Source organism: Eleginops maclovinus, chromosome 11 (genome assembly GCF_036324505.1).
Source record: "Eleginops maclovinus isolate JMC-PN-2008 ecotype Puerto Natales chromosome 11, JC_Emac_rtc_rv5, whole genome shotgun sequence".
Taxonomy (NCBI): Eukaryota; Metazoa; Chordata; class Actinopteri; order Perciformes; family Eleginopidae; genus Eleginops; species Eleginops maclovinus.
The window spans coordinates 8,303,007-8,322,176 of record NC_086359.1 but is presented as its reverse complement, the minus strand read 5'-3'; the positions used below and the strand labels follow the sequence as shown (position 1 = coordinate 8,322,176).

At 41.1% G+C, this 19,170-nt stretch overlaps 1 protein-coding gene across 1 annotated transcript in view; it reads left to right on the top strand.

Annotated features, from left to right (window-relative positions):
* Positions 1-19,170, top strand: part of nbeaa (neurobeachin a) — an 81,278-nt gene that overhangs the window by 6,283 nt on the left and 55,825 nt on the right. Inside the window, 1 exon segment of the mRNA XM_063896038.1 lies at positions 18,630-18,861. Coding sequence (XP_063752108.1) covers positions 18,630-18,861 — 232 coding nt within the window.

Sequence of the window (19,170 nt, the reverse complement as noted above, 5' to 3'; positions counted from 1 at the left end):
AGCCTGTTAAGGACTACCTTGACATTTTTTTGTTTTAATTGGCGATTTTTCAAAATCAGCCTCTTGTCACTTGTGCACTGTAGGATTAAACTCTGGCTTGTTAGCATCCCTGTCAAAGAGAGCAGTCCACGCTCTGAGGCATGAACAAATCTAGAAACATGTCCACTTATAGGAGGATAGAAGATAACCAATTCAAAATGTAAAAACAGAGTTATCCCTAACACAGCAGACCCTGTTGCTCCCAATCCTCTTACTAACGAGATCCTCCATAATGACCTACTTCAGAGCCAAATGAACCTTTTTAAGGCGTGATGCTGATTCTTCCTCGCTTTATTTTGATTTCCATTTCAGGTTGTAGCTTAAATCATGACACCATTTGTGTTTAAGTCTAATTTTTAGCAACTAGGCTAAGAAATTTTCCCGTCTTACAGAACCTGAATTCTGCTCCTCTTCTCTAAATTCCTCCTCATCCCTTGTTAGCTGCTATTTCCAGATGCTGGGAGTTTTTTTTACAGGGATAAGCCACATCGTTTTTTTTTTGTGTGAAAGCACCTTCTGGGATTCGGGAGAACACAGAAGAAAATGTACCATCCTTGCTTAACGACACCTTTTGTGAGTTCTCCTTCGCTTCCTTTGTCTCTCCATTCTTTACCTCCTCCAAGCACATCCATCTCCCTAACCCCTCGGTGTAATCTTGTCCCTCGCTCCCTGAATCCCTGGTCGGGTGAAGCGACTGGTGTATGAATGTGGATGATCCCTATTGTGAAGAGGTAATGGAGCTGTCTGCAGCGCCATTCCTCTCCCGTTCCTTTTCTCCATTCACTTCCACTCATCTTTACCACTTTTCAAGCCGAGAAAAGCCTGGAGGGAGTCTATAGTCTGTTAACCATATATATGTCTAGCATACTGGAGCCATACACACTATTCTGAGGGTAGGGTTGAAGAGGAGGACGCAGGGAGATGATTGAAGGAAAGCTGGCTATTTCATCTTAAATAGTGGTGTAGCTGTGATGGCTTTTAAAGCTCTTCGTTGTCATACACATATTTTGTGTTTTTGTCTTTGACATGCAGCAGATATTAAATGGTCTTTGCTAAGTGCTGCAACAATTTAGTTTGCATTGATGCAGGGAAGCCCTTCAGACGTTAGAAATCTATAATAAATACATTTTACTTGTCTGCTGCAAGAGTGGATTTTATGAATTAAACATGCATTGTAATAATTGTACTTTGTCCACTGGATTTGGATTTATTATTTTACACTGAAAAATGCCTGGATATTTTTTATAGACACTGTCTGTAAGGTCTTCAGGTGGTGAGGATTTGTACTCTATATTCAAAATTAAAGTAACACAAAAGATTCAAAGACTTGTCAATAATAGGGTTGATTATAAAGGGCTATACAGGGGTTTTTTCTAGAAAATATAGTATGAGGAAGATATATCATTTCTAGTGAGAACATGACGCCCGTAAATAAGATGGCGCCGCGGACATAAACAACAACGCAACGTCTGAGTTGCGTACAAACAAAGCAGTCTATGCTGTCTGACGGTCTTTTTGACACTATTTTCATATTTTTGGAGCACTTATACCGTTTTTGACGAACAGAAATATTGTTTTCTGGCATCACTTCAACATTTTACGTGGAAAAATCTGCATTTTGGTATGAGGGCGCACGCTCCGAGAGTATGAGGCCGCAGCGCCCCTGTTACCCGGTTTGGACAAGACCTGTTTGTGTAACGAAAACAAAACTAAGCATAACATATTGTTATTCTATTCATTTACCCCCCCCAATAAAGAATTCAAAGATATTGTGACTCAAGCCTGAAGTAATGTCTGTGTTTACTCTGTTTAAACAGTGAACATTTACAGTGTTTGTTTTTTACTGAATGAAAGCCATAGTAATCAAAAAATGTTTGGTTCTAAAAGTTTTATTTGATACATTCTTTGTTATTTTAGCAGGCCTAATCAATTATTAATATTCATTCAAGGGCTACTGGAAGCTTGTGCTCTTAATTATTCTCGTTTTTTTCTACCTTATGCTCCTTATTTCCACACTATTGTGTCTCGCTGGTTCATCCTATTGTGTCTGGCTCTTTTGTGTTTTTTTTTTTCCTAAAATGAAATGTGTGTGTGTGATTGTTTGGAGGGGGTTGTGGGTGTCATTTCTATAGAATGTTCTAACGGCACATTCGGATCAAACACGCTTTTGAAACATGGTTTTGTAGCTGTAGCTGTGTGTGTGTGTGTGTGTGTGTGTGTGTGTGTGTGTGTGTGTGTGTGTGTGTGTGTGTGTGTGTGTGTGTGTGTGTGTGTGTGTGTGTGTGTGTGTGTGTGTGTGTGTGTGTGTGTGTGTGTGTGTGTGTGTGTGTGTGTGTGTGTGTGTGTGTGTGTGTGTGTGTGTGTGTGTGTGTGTGTGTGTGTGTTTCAGTCTGGTATTCCGACAATGCACTAATCTCCACTTTAAAACAAGCTGCTTTGTTTGTATTACCTGGTGTTTGTGTGCTGGTGAGTGTGTGCCCCAACATCCCAGTGAGAGTTGATAAACGAGTGTTCCTGAGAACCCTTGCTTTCGTCTCCTACACCTTCATCTGCACATTTTCTCTGGCAGCAAGCACATTCACACCAACACACGCATACAAAATTCACACAAAAAACCCACACTGCTCCCTTCTTTCTGTAGCCCACATCATTGCCTGGCAGGGGTGATTTTATATTCATGCTGGCCTACTTTGCCTTTCTCCAATGGCTCCTAAAACACACACACACAGACACACACACCCATTGCTCCACTGTGAAGTATAGCTCACTGTGTAGCTATTCATCACGCTGCACGCTGCTGGACGAAGGTTGCAAACTTCGTGGTGTGTTTGTGTGTGTGTAATTTCAGTATTCATGTGCTTCCCTTAATGTTATTTTAGTCCTTAGGCAGGATAGATAGGATAGATGCCCATACACCCCTTGCAGTATGACAAACAGTGTCATTTTACACCACAATATGCTGGTTACTAGATATAGACTCGCTATCAAACCAAAACATTTTCTACTTTAGTTTGTTATTGCTTCATCTGTATTCTTCCCTGAGTGAACCGTGTATCAGGACTGCATGTTCTCTCCATGAAAAATACTTTATCTGGTGAATGCAGATGAGAGCAACGATCCCTAAAGAATTTCATCTAATAAATCCACTCCAGTAATGACTGAGAGCAGTAGATGAAGGGGAGGGTTAAACAAGGATTTTGAGGCTCTCAGAAGGGGACTTTTTATAAGGTAACAGCTCGATAAGAGAAAAGCCTTAGTAATAATTTGAATACTCCTAAAAAAAAACTAGTTAAATAGACCTGCTCAATATGCTGCTTTATTTTGTCTTTTTTCCTGTGTAAGTGATACTGCCTGTCTAGCACTGCAGCAGCATTAGTCTAGCACTCACAATAAAGTGATGTTTATGTCAGTAAGGGAAATAAAAACAGTTTCCTAATTTATTGTGAATTCCTTAAAAAAACACATTTGGTGAGAGCTTTGAATGTCATTGAGGAGTATCGACTACTAAAATAGACGTTCTGTGCAACTAATAAACCTTACCCGGTCTTTTAGCCATTGACTACGTCAGTTTTAAAATTCAAAGGTAGCTTCTGATTGACTGGCTACTTGTGAGGCAGGAAATTACAGGTGAAATTTGAGAGAAAAACTCCAACACTTAAACCGGTAGTGTGCAGTGCATTGGCCTTCACTGAATCATGTAGTTGTGTAATGCAAGTGAAGAAAGCTAAACAGTTTATATTTCACCTCAAATACGCCACAATAGAGGATTTGTACTTGGCGCACACCAGTGCTTCAAGCAAAATGCTGATAGTCACATTCCAACAAGCTCACAATGAGAGCTACAGCTGGACTGTGTGGAGCATATCAAATATATTATTTTTGAGTAAATAACTTGATCACAATCCTACTTGCAACAATCTACCTTTTAGGCAAAGAGCTTTTTGTCCATTTATGATTAACTGCCTATTGAAAGGTAGGAAATACATCAGCTGGAACGAGTACAACATGTTCAGAAGATGACATCACTTTAAAACCAAGAAAAGACAACACTTCGTCATGTTGGGATATCCAAAATCCAAGGCATATCCAATGTCATAATAACACAATATCGATACTGCAGAGCGCTAATGACAATGCTAAGTTGCTAATGCTAATCAGGTATCACAGCTTAATGTGCAAGCTTCCTACAAAAAGTTTTTCTAGCATTAGTTTTGCAGGTTTTTGGCCATACTGTAAGTTGCTACTTTCCGTTGCCCTGATTATCTTCAACATAAAGAAGATGATCAAATAATAAACTGATTTTAGCCTTTCCTTTTAGTTTCTCTGCAGTATCAGTACGATTCCTGGATCGACGCCCTGTAACCTCATGCAAGGTGTTGCATCACCTCTCCTGCCAGCACTTTCACACTCAGAGATGCTGGTGGATGGAGGTGGAGGAAGAGGTTTGGCAGCCAACAATTGGCAGTGGTGACTCATTGTTTTACCCCCCCCCACCTCTTCTCCACATCATCCACACTGCTCCCCTCCCTCCCTCAATCCCCACACAGCTCCGGATACATTCAGGCTCTGGTTCCAGGAAAACAATTACGTTTGAAAACTGAATTTGAATGCAGAGAAGCACGCTCCTGTAATGAAGCTAAAATATGGATCCAGACAGCCATCGCTTAGAATGTGTGTTTGTTTGTGTTTCCATGTGAAGATCTTTAGTTCATTCTCACTAAAAATGAATGAACTAATTGAGTCCTAAGTTGCCATTGCTGTTATGTGTCATTCTTTACTTTCTGATTACATATGTTTTAGTTTGTACAATAAGCTCTTGACTTAATATACTTGCTTGGCCGAAGGACTGGATCTGCACTGGGATTTATTTTGCCTCCACACTTAATATTGATGATTTACGCTCTGTCTGTATTTGTTCTTTAGTACCCTTTCACCACTTTTACCCCTCCCCACAGAGTTATTTCTCTTCGTGATATCATTTTTGACTTTGCAAGAGTACTTGACATTCTTTTTTTAATCTTAATCTTGCAATCCACTTGAAATCCAAGGTTTTTTTTTCTTCTCTGTTTGGTATGAGCTCTCAAAGCTGTGAGTGCACGCTGTGATATTTGAAATTGAGATTGGGTTGATATGACCTTTTCATAGCATATTGTCCAGTTTTGGGTAGGAATTTGACATTTGACATCCTCATAAATTATCTTGATAAAATTCCACACTTACTGTTTGCACAAAATCTAATACTTGTATAGTGATTTGTTTTATTTGAAAGTGTTATATTATTTAAAGGGACTGGATGTGAAGTAGCTTATTGGCCTTTTGAAACCTTACTGAAGGACAAATGTGTTTGCTATTTAACTTTCCTCACTAGTTTGTCTAGATCTTGTGATCGGTATTTTGTATTTCAGTCACTCATCTGCCTTGTGCATAATAGATATATATTTTGCAGACGTGACGCATTTGGAACTAAACACAATCTCATCATTCAGAATTCCATACTTCATTGCAGTTGCAGCTACGTTTCCCTTGGCTCATATCTATTGGCTAGCACATCCATTAGCATCCATGAAAATATCCTCCAGGATGATGGCAACATTTGTAATTTATTCCACTGTAATGGATGCTATGAGATAAAGTATTAATGTATCTGATTCCTTAAGGCCATGCAAATAAGGCAAAGTTCCCAGTGTAAAAACAGAAAGAGCTGATGTGAAAAATATGGTTTATGTAAAAATGTTGCATTCGTCCACATATGCTAAAGACCAAATCTTTACTGATCACTGTGAATGCAAACTTCAGTTAGTTCCCTTTTCAAGGTTTTACTTCCAAAGCACACGCTAGCGACTGCTGCTAGGCTGTTCCTGCTGTGTCTGCATTACTTCAAACATTATCAGCTTCAAACAGCACATCTTTACCACGGTCCACTCTGGAGAGCCAGTCTGAAGTAAAGCTGATGCAATGATGTCTGACACCTGGACTGAGAGAAAGCTGTCTCTGATTCCGTGCATCTATCTTTATAATATAAACAGTTTCCATGTAAATGTTGTCCATAGTGACGTGATAAGAGCTTCAGCTGTATGGGTATCTGTCTTTCGCTCAGAATTACATTCCCTGGTTGCCTTATTGACTTGTGTTTATCTTGTGTTTATGTGTGTGGTCTTTTTGCACAATAACAGAGAGAACATCATGTTCCGCTAACCCCCTCCAGCCCTGCTTTGGATGTGGGTGTGCTTTTGCATGTGTGTGGGTCATTCCCAAGCCTGTCTTATGATGATGGATTACTGAGACTCGTTGGAGCTGCTTGCTGCCGCTCTTATCCTCCATCAGCTGTGGCTTATTGGAACAGTGCTCTCCATTGTTGTGGCGGTTGGTGAACTTGTGCATAGTCGTGTGTGTGTGCGTGTGAGTGTAGACACAACGTGCATTCACACATCCTTTTTTACAGCGCACAGACTCAAACAAACAAAACAGATCCTGATTTTTTTCACCAGCCTGGCCTGAGTCAGGTCTGAGGGGCTTGTATACTGACCTTTGAATTTCAGCGAGTCCACACTTGCTGTTTAATCGATTATTATAAAACATTACTTTAGCAATATGCAAGGTTTCTGTCCATTAGGAAACTTCTTTAATCACAGAGTCGAGGCAGCCGGGGCACACCAAGGGAATGAACTGAAAACGTATCTCTATATTAGGGTCTAGTTTCTCTAATATCTTAGTGACATTTAGCCCTATGCATTCCTCTTGGGAAATTGTATGACCACCTTACCAAAGTTATACAGTATAGTGCGAAAACAGAGAAACCATTCTCCCTACCAATGCTGCTTCAAATGACTTAAATAGTTACATCATTTAGCTCATAGCGACTCGAAGCTCTCAGTTACACTCTAGTATCTATTTTATCTCTGATTAGCCCAGTGAGATATGCAGGATGCCCTGTAGGACTTCACTTCCTGTCATCTTCTTTGAAACGAGTACCTTTGAGTCGAGTCAGGAGACAAGGTGCGAACGCCTTGTTAAAGTACTGAAACTCAGCCTTGAGTCCTTCCTTCTTCAGCTCCCGTGACACATAAGGATGCCCTCGTTGCTGCCTGTCTCCAGGAAAGAAAATAAAAAGAGGAAAATTGAGTTGCCTCCTGTCCTCGCCAGGATGTGCTTTTTTCAAGTAGAAGACGGCAAAAATACAACCTCAAGACAACATCTCAACACCTCCTTTCCACACCTTATGTCTCCTTTCTACTTTCTCTGTGTCCGCTGGAACTCAATAGCAGGTCTCATTTGTTTCATGCGGTCCATTCAATCGTGGCCGCTCAATCACCACCTGCCCTTGATGCTTTTTTCGCCTTGCCTCTCAGTTTTGCTCTTAGCTTTTACTCCTTTGTTTCTCTCTTTGTGTCCTGACACTGCACTCACTCTAGCACGATGTTCCTCTCGACATCTTTGATGCCCGGTGATGGAATTTGCCTTTGGCTCTTTTTTATTAAAGCAGAAGTCTCGAGGTCTGAACGCATACATAATCACAGATTCTAGTCAAGTAAGGCCCATGCAATCCCATAATAGAGCATAGGTGTTTCCTTGCTATTATAGCTTTTAGATGTTCTCTTAATCTATTGGGATGTTTTAAGTATTGATTTCACAAGGATCCCAAAGTTGAGACCTCTGATTTGATTTGTTGACATACTACGTAAAGTGGTGATTCTGGAGAACGTTGTTGTATAATGTTGGCAGAATTCTGGAAAAGGTTTTCCTATGATTTTAATATAGATGCAGTTTGACTTCCTGCAGATTCCAGTGTTTACTGTTATCTGATCAGCCATACTGGTTACCACTACCGTAGCATGTGTCCAATGCTTTGTATGCTTATTCCCAACTAACACCTGACAGCACTAGATGAGCTGAAACGGCTATATCTCGAATTGCTGTTATGTTGCATAAAGGAGGATGTAAATTTATTCATGAGGAAGTGCAGTGGATTATTATTATTTGAGCTGGAAGGCATGATTCTAAGCAATTCTCCAACACTGTTAGTCTCAAACACATGCTCCCTGTCACTACATTTTAAATGCTAAATCTTTTTGTTTCTTCAAGGGAATAAACAGAACATTTAAATTCAAATCACCAGCCCTCTCAAGGTTGAAACATGTTAGCAATATGCTTTTAGGGAGACATTTTAAATCCAGATCAACACCAACAACTTAATTCACTCACATTCTGGCTGTCCTTCAAATGTGACAGAAATATGCTGACAGACAAAATACCTACAAGGCTAGAACACCACCGTCTTGGTGTAACATCACATTTTTGTTTCTTCGGTAAAATAAATGTTTGATCTTATTCAGCATTTGTGAATATTTAGATTTGAGGCAGATTTGAGTGTTTTCCCAATGTGATGCACGTAACATATGTGCATCATCTAGTTTTGTAGTTGTGCTATGTGGTGTTTTGTTTTTTTAAGAGGAAAAAGGGAAAACATTGGGTTTTGTCTGTTTCCCAATAGCATGTGAAAAGGCTTATTGCTAGATCCGTTACTAAGCCTCTTTGGCCAATCAGGTGGCAGACATTTTAAACTGCCGCTGGATGAAGTCAGAGTTGTGATCACTTCCTCAGACCCTCTAGTGCGTACGTGCATGAGTGTGTTTCTGACCTGGATTTTTTTCTGAGAATATCCGCCATGAACAGTATAGTTCTGTTTTGTTTTTTTGCTGCAGTGCATCTCTCAAAGCCTGGGATGTCAAAGTCCTATTTTGCTGTCACAGATTTTCAGCACCTTGAAAATATTGACGGTATTAAAACAAGAATTAATACAGATACAGTCTAAACTGTTTGTCAAGGAATTTTGCAACCCAGCGGAGCCTTTCTTTGTACTGTAGCTCTTTCATGGTGTGTCTGTCAGCAGAGAGAGCAGGAGCTGTCCGTTGTGCTGAAAAGAGTCTGCTGTATTTGTCTGCCTGCTCTGTCTATCTGTCATTTCTCTCAGCTTTCCCAAGGCAAACATTCACACCATTACTGTTGCTGCGCATTTCCCTTCTGCCCGGTTTGTGACGTATGGCCTTGCAGTCTCCGTTGATCTCTTCCTCTTTGCTTTTCTATTTTCTCTCGTTCTTACTGCTCTGTTTAAAGCTCCTTCGCGTCCCACTCTAGTAAAAAGACATTGGAGGAAAAATACGTTTTTTTACCAGCTGCTAATATCCTAATGAAATGGTGTCACATTATTATTGGATTATTTTGGGAAGGTTCTCTGTATCCCTTCAGATTTCTCACTTTTCCTCTATCGCAACTCCTTCCTCTTGTGTGTGTACTCATGCTGTCATTCATGTGAATCGCTGCAGCGAGTGTTAGTGACGAACTGAGCGAGAGTGTATGTGCGAATGACTAAGACCTACAAGGCTTTTGGCAATGAATTGTTTAAAAGGCTGTTGCCCTTTGAGTGCTGCGTACGTGTGTATTGGCTGAGTTTATCTTGTATGTGCAAGCCTTGGTGTGCATTTGTCTGTATGTGTGCGTACAGTATGTTTTAAGCTTGCACTTGACACGCTTTGAGTCAGATGTTGGAGGCGGGAGAAGGCACACTGAACTGGTCTGCAGAGAACTGGAGACTATTATAAAGACAGTCAAAGCAGGTATTTCTGTCTTATCTCGCCATGTCTCGCTCCTCTTTTATCCAGCTTTGCCTCTTTGGTGGCTGGGATTGTTAATAAAAATTGACAAGCCAATACATGGGAGCTTTGATGTATGCACAGACTCATATTCATGGTTATTTTTGTGGAAATTGTGCCCAGGGTACAGCTTTTGGAACCTCATGCCTCATAAAATGAGCATGTATGGATAGCAATTAATCTGGCTTCTGAATGACTTAGTAATTAATATGTCCAGCAATTTGGTCATTTAGTTTAAAAGGACCACAGCAGCTTCTAAAAATGTATTAAGACATTGATGGCTCAATATGATTAATTCTGATGATTTTGCAGATTCACTTTGTTTTCCTTATTTATGTACTAATACAAAACACACATGTTCATGCATTCTATAGAGTTGCTTTGTACTATAGGTGCTTGTACTTTTCAATTAATTGGTCTAAACTTATGAATGGAACAAACCAACAATATCATCTGTCAGAGAAAACCTGATCCAAAAGTACGCTCTTAATGAAATGCCTCTTAACCAAATCTTTAGCTCATTTTCTGCCACTATCCTGTGAGAATGTGTGAAACAAGTGAGAGGACAGGTTTGATGTCGAAGTAGGACGTGTGGTTGCTGCATGGAGCTGCTGTTTGTGGATGACAAATCAGCTTGTAATGTAGTGCCGATGGCAATCTCCTGCTGGGGAAAAAAGACAGCATGTATAAAGAAATGCAATATTCATTTTGTGTAGCTTGTTTTGTTTTTTTTTGGCCGCTTCTTTTCTTCTTCTTGATGCTGCTTATTAGAAAAGGAAAGATAAAAGACCATCAGTCTCTCATCGAGGGTGGTTCGGGAGCAGATCTGTCAGTTTCCTCTGAACCATTACATTTTTCTTCCACATATTTTTGCAAACCAAGGCTGGGGAAATACACACGTCCTGACAAGTTTTGACATCATTTTCCAAATGTAGACATTTTTCCCAAAATGAAAAACTCTGTGAAAGATGGAGGCAGTGGATTAGAAAATAAGATCACAAGTCCAGCAGAGATGAATGTGGTCCTCAGGGAGGCTGTGCCTGTGTAGGTGTTAATGCTGTGTTAGCATGATAAAATGCTAACAATGACAATACTTACATACGGGGTACTGATTGATGATGTTCAGCATGCTAACATATGCTGATAGGACTAAACAAAATGCAACTGTTTGTTTACTATTTGTGTGCCGTACCACTCATTGTACTTCCTGCATAATCTTAAATGAAAGAGGGGTTTGTTTGGTGTCATGTTTTACTCAAATACATCTATTTATTGTCACTGAGGAGACTTGGGATATGTATTATCATTGTTTTGAAGTGTGTCTGGCAGACTTAAAAACATGCGCCTATGTCACTTTAATGTGGTGTTGCTAATTCAGAGGATAATGGATTGCAGAAATACAGTATTGATCGACAGCTTCATGAGATTAAACGTCCATGAAGATTTGTGCAAAGCATTTAGAATTTAATCCAGGCATAATTGATTCATTACACGTCCGTAATATAAATTAGCGTGCAGTATGTACCCTCCCATAATGGGACTCTGTCCTTCTGTCATGGGAGTGAAAAGTAGTTTCTTATGAAGTGTTGGTGTTTTGACATTTTATTACACACACACACACCAAACACACACACAAGCAGCTTGCTATTGCTGGCCCAAATCGGCCTTTTATCCCCACTGTGGAATTACGTAATCACTGTATTCTTGCAGTGTCTGAAGTGTGTGTTGTAACATTGGTTTTACTTCCGAGTACCTCTTTAAACTTCTCTGCAGTTATTTCTGCATCATCTCTCTCTCTCTCTCTCTCTCTCTCTCTCTCTCTCTCTCTCTCTCTCTCTCTCTCTCTCTCTCTCTCTCTCTCTCTCTCTCTCTCTCTCTCTCTCTCTCTCTCTCTCTCTCTCTCTCTCCGACGGCCCCACACTTCATGACAGCTCCACACACTCATGGCTGATAATGTCTATTTTGCTGAGTCGGGCAGGCAGGTGTGTGTGTGTGTTGACTGGGTGATTGTGACATTGTCACTCTGAAGGGTTTCATGTGTGGGGGCTGTGTGTTTGTCCCATCTGCCATCTGTGCAGACACTGGTACAAAGACCCATGGGAAATGCAGTCCGGAGGGCTCCCCCTCCTCCTTCCTCTGTGACTAGAGGCTACAGTCAGTCAACATGTCACTGCTGATCACAGTCACACAGGAAGGCTCACATATGTTGTCCTTTTTCACTTCAACTCCTCAAACACAACTTTTTCTTTCACGTACTTCTTTCACAGTTACTAACCTAGAGCTTTGTGTTATCATCCATTAATCTAGTTATTTTAGGGTTTATGGGGATTATTTTATTCAGTTGATATCAATCTGCATATGTGAGAAGCTGTAATACCCATGATGACATTGACACAATGTCTCGTTTGTCTGGAAGTATATTCAAACATAAGTAAGTATCAGTGTTTCATAACAAATTACTGTTTGAATTGATTATTTTATGTGAAGACAAATCAATTCATCATTTCAATGACTCAGTATGACTGATGTGATTTTTCCTTTATTTTTTACCACCCTTGTTTTTAAAGCCAGCGAGCCTACATACTTCCTGAACCCAAAGCCTTGCAAAACCAAGATTAGGAGAAGTTTATCCTGCATATGAATCAGAGCCAGTGATAGAATTAAACGCCGCTCTTATCAATGCAGTTTACCACAAAATGAGGTCACCAGAAAACAGAATGTGGATTATTTAGTATTTAGTTGCCAGTTTAGCTTCAGTGTAATCCATATCTTTTTAGATTAGCTGGGGTCATCATCAGAGCACTAAACCCTCCACTGCACATTGTAAAACGGTGGGCAATAAAATCCCTCTGCCACTCTGATAAGAAAGCACAATAGCAGTCAGTCGCCGTCGCGCCCTCCATCTCTCCCGAACACACACACCTTCTCCTCATTGTTTTCTCTTCTGTCCAATCTGCTCCCTCCTGCAGTTCACACCGCTCGGCCTCTTGTTTGTTTTTCTCCCTTTTCGTTTCATCTCTCTCGTCCCCTTGTTTTTTCATCACCCTCCTTCAATTTTGCTCTCCTGCGCTCCGCTGAGCCCTCTTGGCGGAGCGTTAAGTGTATAATCTGTGATCTCATGTCTGGATGGGCCTCTCGTCTCCTCACTCGTTCGGCACACAAAGGGACTGAATGGCCGCGGCTCACCCAGGGGACACAAATGAGTAATGAGCCACACACACCTAAAAAACACACACACACACACACACACACACACACACACACACACACACACACACACACACACACACACACACACACACACACACACACACACACACACACACCTCTCCAGCTCACTCTCAGGGGCTTTGAAGTTGCATATTGATGATGCCAACTCAAAAAAGCTCAATTGAATGTGCAGAGGCAGAGGAGGTGGCTATTGACTGTCCACTCGCCTCTCTGGCTGTCATCTCTGACAGCCGTAACGAGCAACAGGTGCCTCTCTTTTGCCAGGTTCGGCCTTAAGAGTCATCAGTTATTCAACAGGCAGTGGCAGTAATCAGCCGGCGTAATGGCCCGTTTGATGTGCAATCAAAGCACTGCATAATGGGATGGTGGGTCTGCGTGAGATCGTTTACAATTAAATAATGATCATTTTAATTAACGTTGCACCTTTTCACAATACAAGGGAGAAAGTGGTGTTTAAAGCCTTCAAGTAATGAGGTTAAACCAACAGTATGAATGAAAGGCAATAGAAACATAGTCAAACAGATCAGGGTCATTGTATGGATCTAATAATAGAGTTAGGCAGGAACGAGTCCTAAAACCCGGAAGTGAGTTGGCATTTTACCACTTCCGGTTACCTCGTCTCAGAGTCAATGGGATTTCTCCGTAGGATTTTGAAAAATAGCTTGAAATAAGGTCTGTGGTTGACACAAATGTAAGAGACGGATCCCGTTTGGTTCTACGCCATTAAATACATCAGCAGTGACCCACCCCCCCACCCACTGGTGATTTTTGAAGAATTACGTGTAGGACTACAGAAGTTGTACGTCATTAGGCCGAATGCGTAAACACTCCCGCTAAATTTGTTTTCCTCTGCTCGGCTTGAAAGCGAGTACCTGCACTCTTGCAAACTCTTAAAACAAACGCTTCAACGTATTTTTTTTTTTTTTAAGTCCGTTGAAACTATGTTAAGTAGCGTGACATTGACGTCCTGCTGTACTCGTCTGTAGTTCGTTTATAGCATAATGTTAGCGTTTTGCTTCTGGCGATTAGATTTACGATTAGAAAATTATAAAGTAGGGTGGACGTGGAGATTATCCGGCTGAACAAAACTTCCATTTATTAAGCAGGTTCGTTTTCCACAGATCTTATCTTTTACAATATTCCAAAATCCTATGGCGAAATCGCATTGCTTTTTGGTCGAGGGAACCCATGCGCAGCTTACTTCCGGGTCGGCCTACAAAAATATGTCATCCCTGCACCACTCTATAACGCACAGTTCTTTTATAAATAATCACTTCCCTCTCGAAAATGCAGATGTCTAAGTACTGTGACCATGAAAGTAGAATTGTGGCTATAATTCATGATTGTATCAAATTAAGCTCTACAAAAACACTGTTAATGTAAGTGCACAATTGAGCCTTGAGAGTGTGATAGTGAGCCAGGAAGCCAAATCAAAAAACTAGCCATCATTCATTTTGAATAAATCGAAAAGGCCTTTTTTTCCGCCTGCGTTGACAGAGGACTGTTTCGGAGCGATTTGGCTGGACAGAGAGAGTATTTGTTTTACTGACCTCTTATAAGAACTGCTTTTGGCTGGCAGAGGTGCCTGCTCATGTAACCTCTTTGTGGTGCAAAGACGGTCCTGGCACTGACCCCCGGTCCTGGCACTGACTCCCCTCAGGGTCTAAATGAGCAGCACTGTGAGGAGGAAAGTGTGCAATCAAAGGACTTGTGCTTGAAACAGGGCATTTAGTTAAAGTATATATAATAATAGCAGAAGGAAAACTGAATGGTGTCTGATTAGTCATCATTGATAAATAAAGTGAGACATCTCTTATCTCGTTTTCAGACCGTTACTGAAAGTGTCTGAGGGTCATTGATGATGCAACGCTCCAAAGCAAGAACTAGTCTTGTGTTTATGCAGTCCTTAATGGGTTTATTTCCGGAGCTGAATATTCTGAATATGACACAAGACATACATTTTATATCAGAACAGCAGAAGCAAAATGCTGCCTTGAGTGTGTACTATACCTGTCGAGTGTTCATAAACCCAGTGGGAACATAGATCGTGGGAAAGAGGTTGTCACTTCCTTAGCAACTGCTTGGCGACTCACCCCTTCTTTTTTTTTGTGTGTGTGAATGGAACATACAGACATGAGCGGTACTTGGGGAGCAATCATTGTCATAACGCTGCCAAAACAAACGTCTTCGACCAGTTGCCAAGAAGACAGTGAGGTCATTGCTCACATTGCCTCTGAGGAGAGAGAGGGTGGCACTGCCAAGCCTCTTTATCCTGGGGCGAGTGGCATAATGAGGGTCCCGCTTTATGTGTGTGGTCGTCCTTTAACCACCAAGGGTACGTGTCGGGGTGGTTAAGGCCTCTTGTGTGTGCTCATTCATGTGATCACTCGTCCTTCTGTAACAACTTTGCCACTAGGTTTTTTACAATGTGGGCACACAGGGTCGAGTGCGCGAAGACACCGGAGGTTACGAGCGTTTATGCAAAAAGGAGCTTGTTACCTCTTAAATCTAATGAGTACTCTTTTTGTCCGCTTGCATAGTAACGACGATGATGGCGTGTGAGTGCTCTCAAGTGTGCCAAGCTGCTCATGATCAACCTTATTGCCATCAAGTCAGCATGTTTATTTATGCATCAATTAAAAGCGCTACTCGGTTGAATAATAGGCACGGAAACGCATAAGCGTCTCTCTTTTTTATGGAAACCTCATGAAAGTGAGAGCATATGATTGATGTGTGCGTTTTTTCATACTAAATTATACATTTCTCCCTTTGCTTTTGTCCATCTCTGTCTGTCTTGGCAGCGTCGCCCAGGCGTTGGTTGCTTTTCCAGATGTTGCTTCTGGTAGAGGAGAGATAATAATTATCTGGTCCTTTTTTTCCCCTTGTGTTTTCCGCTTTCGTCCTTCCCTTTCTCGGCGCTGTTGGTCACGATACTCGGTATGTTGCCATCTTTTGCATCACCCCCTCTCATCTTGCACACGGTGTGGGAAGCTGCAGCAAAGAGTTATTATGCACGTGTCGTACATGTGTAGATATGTCCTGGGGATGTGTGTGTTTCCACGTTGAAGACGCTGCGTATCTGCGGGCTAGTTTCTGCGGGCGAGTTTCTACAAAGACTTCCCTTGTTGTCTTCCGTTAAGCTTCCGCTACGTGGTATATCGAGCACCTTCGGAGTGGCACTTTATATAGATGTTGTAGGACGCAGTCGTCCCCTGCGCGCTCTATAATTGGGAACCTCGCAGGAGAGGGGAAATTCGATGTAGGATGAATAAATTCTTCCCCCTTTTTTTCCTAGCCTTGTTCAGGGGTCCTGTCTTAGTGCGTTCGCAGAAGCACTGGATCAATGCACTGAGAGAGAGAAGAAGGGAAGGGACATACTCAGCATGAGAAATGAGAGGCATTTAGTCTGTACAAAGACAGGTAAGGGTTGTGGAGCAGGTAGAAGGATATGGAGATTTTACTAAAACCAGATCGATCCAAAGGGGACATTATTAGAATTAACGGCAAGAAAAGAGCCACAGCTTATAAGGCTCTTAATCTTCAGGTTTTCTGGGGAATCAACATCAAGTCGTTCGATAGGCCAACACGATTGTATTTCTAACGATTGATTGCTGCTGCTGATGTTCCATTTAATGGCAATCATTTTATAAACTGTATGGCCATATCTAAGAGACCATCCCTTGCCCTGAATACGAATGAGGTTTGGGGTAATTTTGACAATAAAATCCAAAAATGTATCAATTATTTTAAAGCAAAATACGTTCAAGATCAACAGCTGATGTCACTTATCCTCCAATTTCGATCCATTACACGTATTCATTTAATAACAGCAGCTTGATTTACGTGCCACATCATCTGTGTACAGATAGTTATTTATGATAATAGTAAAACCATCTCTAACCGTAGCAAAATTCATGAAGTCAGTGAAATAATGCAATATAATTACAAAATACAAACGGAATATATCACAATGTATCAAACAAGGCCCAGAGGACCTATTAAATTGTAATATTGATTATGCTAAATATTCTCAGCCCAAGATAATTACCAGCTCTTTCCGCAGCTCTCAGCCACTTCTAGTAGTCTTTGTTAGCGGATTGAGTTTGCTCAGTTGTCATGGAGATGGTTGTTGATGTGCAAGCCAGCAATCTGCCCGCTCTTATGCAATAAATTGGAAAAACACATCTCATTAACCCTTAAAGTGGGAAGCACAGTTTGGAAAATGAATTAATTGCTATTTTCCAATATATCCAGGCTGAAATGACACGTATCTAAATTTGTATTTAAAATATGACTGTTATTTTTAAATCTTACACCCTCTATCTTCTGAGATACATTGCACGTTTATATATTATTCAACCCATCTATGTACACCCATTTTACCCTGTTTTTACAGCATTATTACACTCATAATACACACACGTAACATTAATATTACACTAGTATATTATTAATACTACACCCATATTTCAGCTTTTTTTAATACCCATATAACAATGTTTTTCCACCAATTTGACATCCATATCACAATTACATTTCACCCATGTTACACGTATTGACACGGCCTGTAATTGAACTGTATTCCACAGGATACAGAAACCATTCAAGCGTTAAAATAGGAAGTAATGAAAAACAGTCTATTTCTGTTGAAGGAAGTGAGAGTGCTCAGACAATAATATTGAGAGAGAAATATTGAGAATTAACCCTTTCAATTCAGATTTCATTTTACCCTGACCTTGTCATTAGCTGTGACCGCAGTGCTATTTTCCCCCTTATCTTTAGATAGCGGGGTGGGTTGTTCCTTTTATTTACATCCTAATGTGAAACTCCCTCACTGTACTCTTATTTTCCATTAGTCTCATTCTCTCTGCCAGTGCGAAGACCATAGTCACAGTCTGCTTGGGTGACTTTATTTCTGCTCGTAGTCTTTTGTCTGCTTGCTTCTCTTCCCTCTGATTTAATAACCTTGACGGTGGTCTCATGGCGTTTTGGTTGCCCTGGCTACCATTTCCTGGAAAGTGTAGGATGGTGTGTGTGTGTGTGTGTGTGTGTGTGTGTGTGTGTGTGTGTGTGTGTGTATGTGTGTGTGTGAGAGATATGGTCTACTCTCACAAGTAATTGTAGTGCACCAGCCATTAAGAGGCAGGACATTTGCACTTTGATTTCTAAAAGTAAGATGTCCTCTGACTAATGCTATCTGAGAGGAGGGAGAGGGGAATGTGTATGAATCAGTGAGTGTGTGTGAGCATCTGTGTGTGCTCATATGGATATGTGTGTTGCTGGTGCAGCAGAAGGGGCCATTTTTATGCCTGCTGTATTTGTGAGAGGGATAGTGGAGAACACAGAGGAGAGTGCTGTGCTCCTCACTTATGAGAGACAGCAGAAAAGGAGATGTGTTGTGTGTGTGTGTGTGTGTTCGGACAGATGAAGGACATGTATTTGTTTCAGTATGTGCGGCCCCCGGCAGAAGAATTGTTTCCTAACCACAATCAGCATCCATCAGACGCCAGGCTCACCTCTCCCACTGCAAAAAAGGTTAAATGGTTCACTAAATCAACCTCTTTTTTTTCTCTCCTCTGTCTCCTCTCACTTTCTTCTTCCCCACCCCCTCAATTCCCTTCCTTTTGCACTTCCACTGTCCTTTTTTCTCCCCAAACCATGTCCCTCCTCCACCTACCTGTCTTCCCTCTTACCCTTACCCTTCTCCAGCTGGTGGGCGGGGAGTTTGACCTGGAGATGAACTTCATCATCCAGGAGGCGGAGAGCATCGGCTGCATGGTGGAGTTGCTGTCCCACTGCGAGGTGACGTGCCAGGCTGAGATCTGGAGCATGTTCACCGCCATCCTGCGCAAGAGCGTGCGCAACCTGCAGACCAGCACCGAGGTCGGCCTCATCCAGCAGGTGCTGCTCAAGATGAGCAGCGTGGACGACATGATCGCAGGTGAAGCAAAACATAAAGACACTAAATGTACAAAAATGTGTTTTTCTAGAATCAATATACTTTCATGGTTAATGTGAGCAAAACAAAACAGATTATAACGATTCCACTTTCTTTACATATTATACTAAAACAATTCCTCAAAAGGATACAAAAAATATGATTATAATATTTCCCCCTGAACCATTATATGCCCAGCTATAAAACAAGAAAAACAAATGTATTGAGGCAGCTTTGTTTGTTTCTTACCATCCATTAAATGTTTGTTAAATGCTCTTTAAATGTTTTTGAAGCAGAATTTAAAACCTTTAA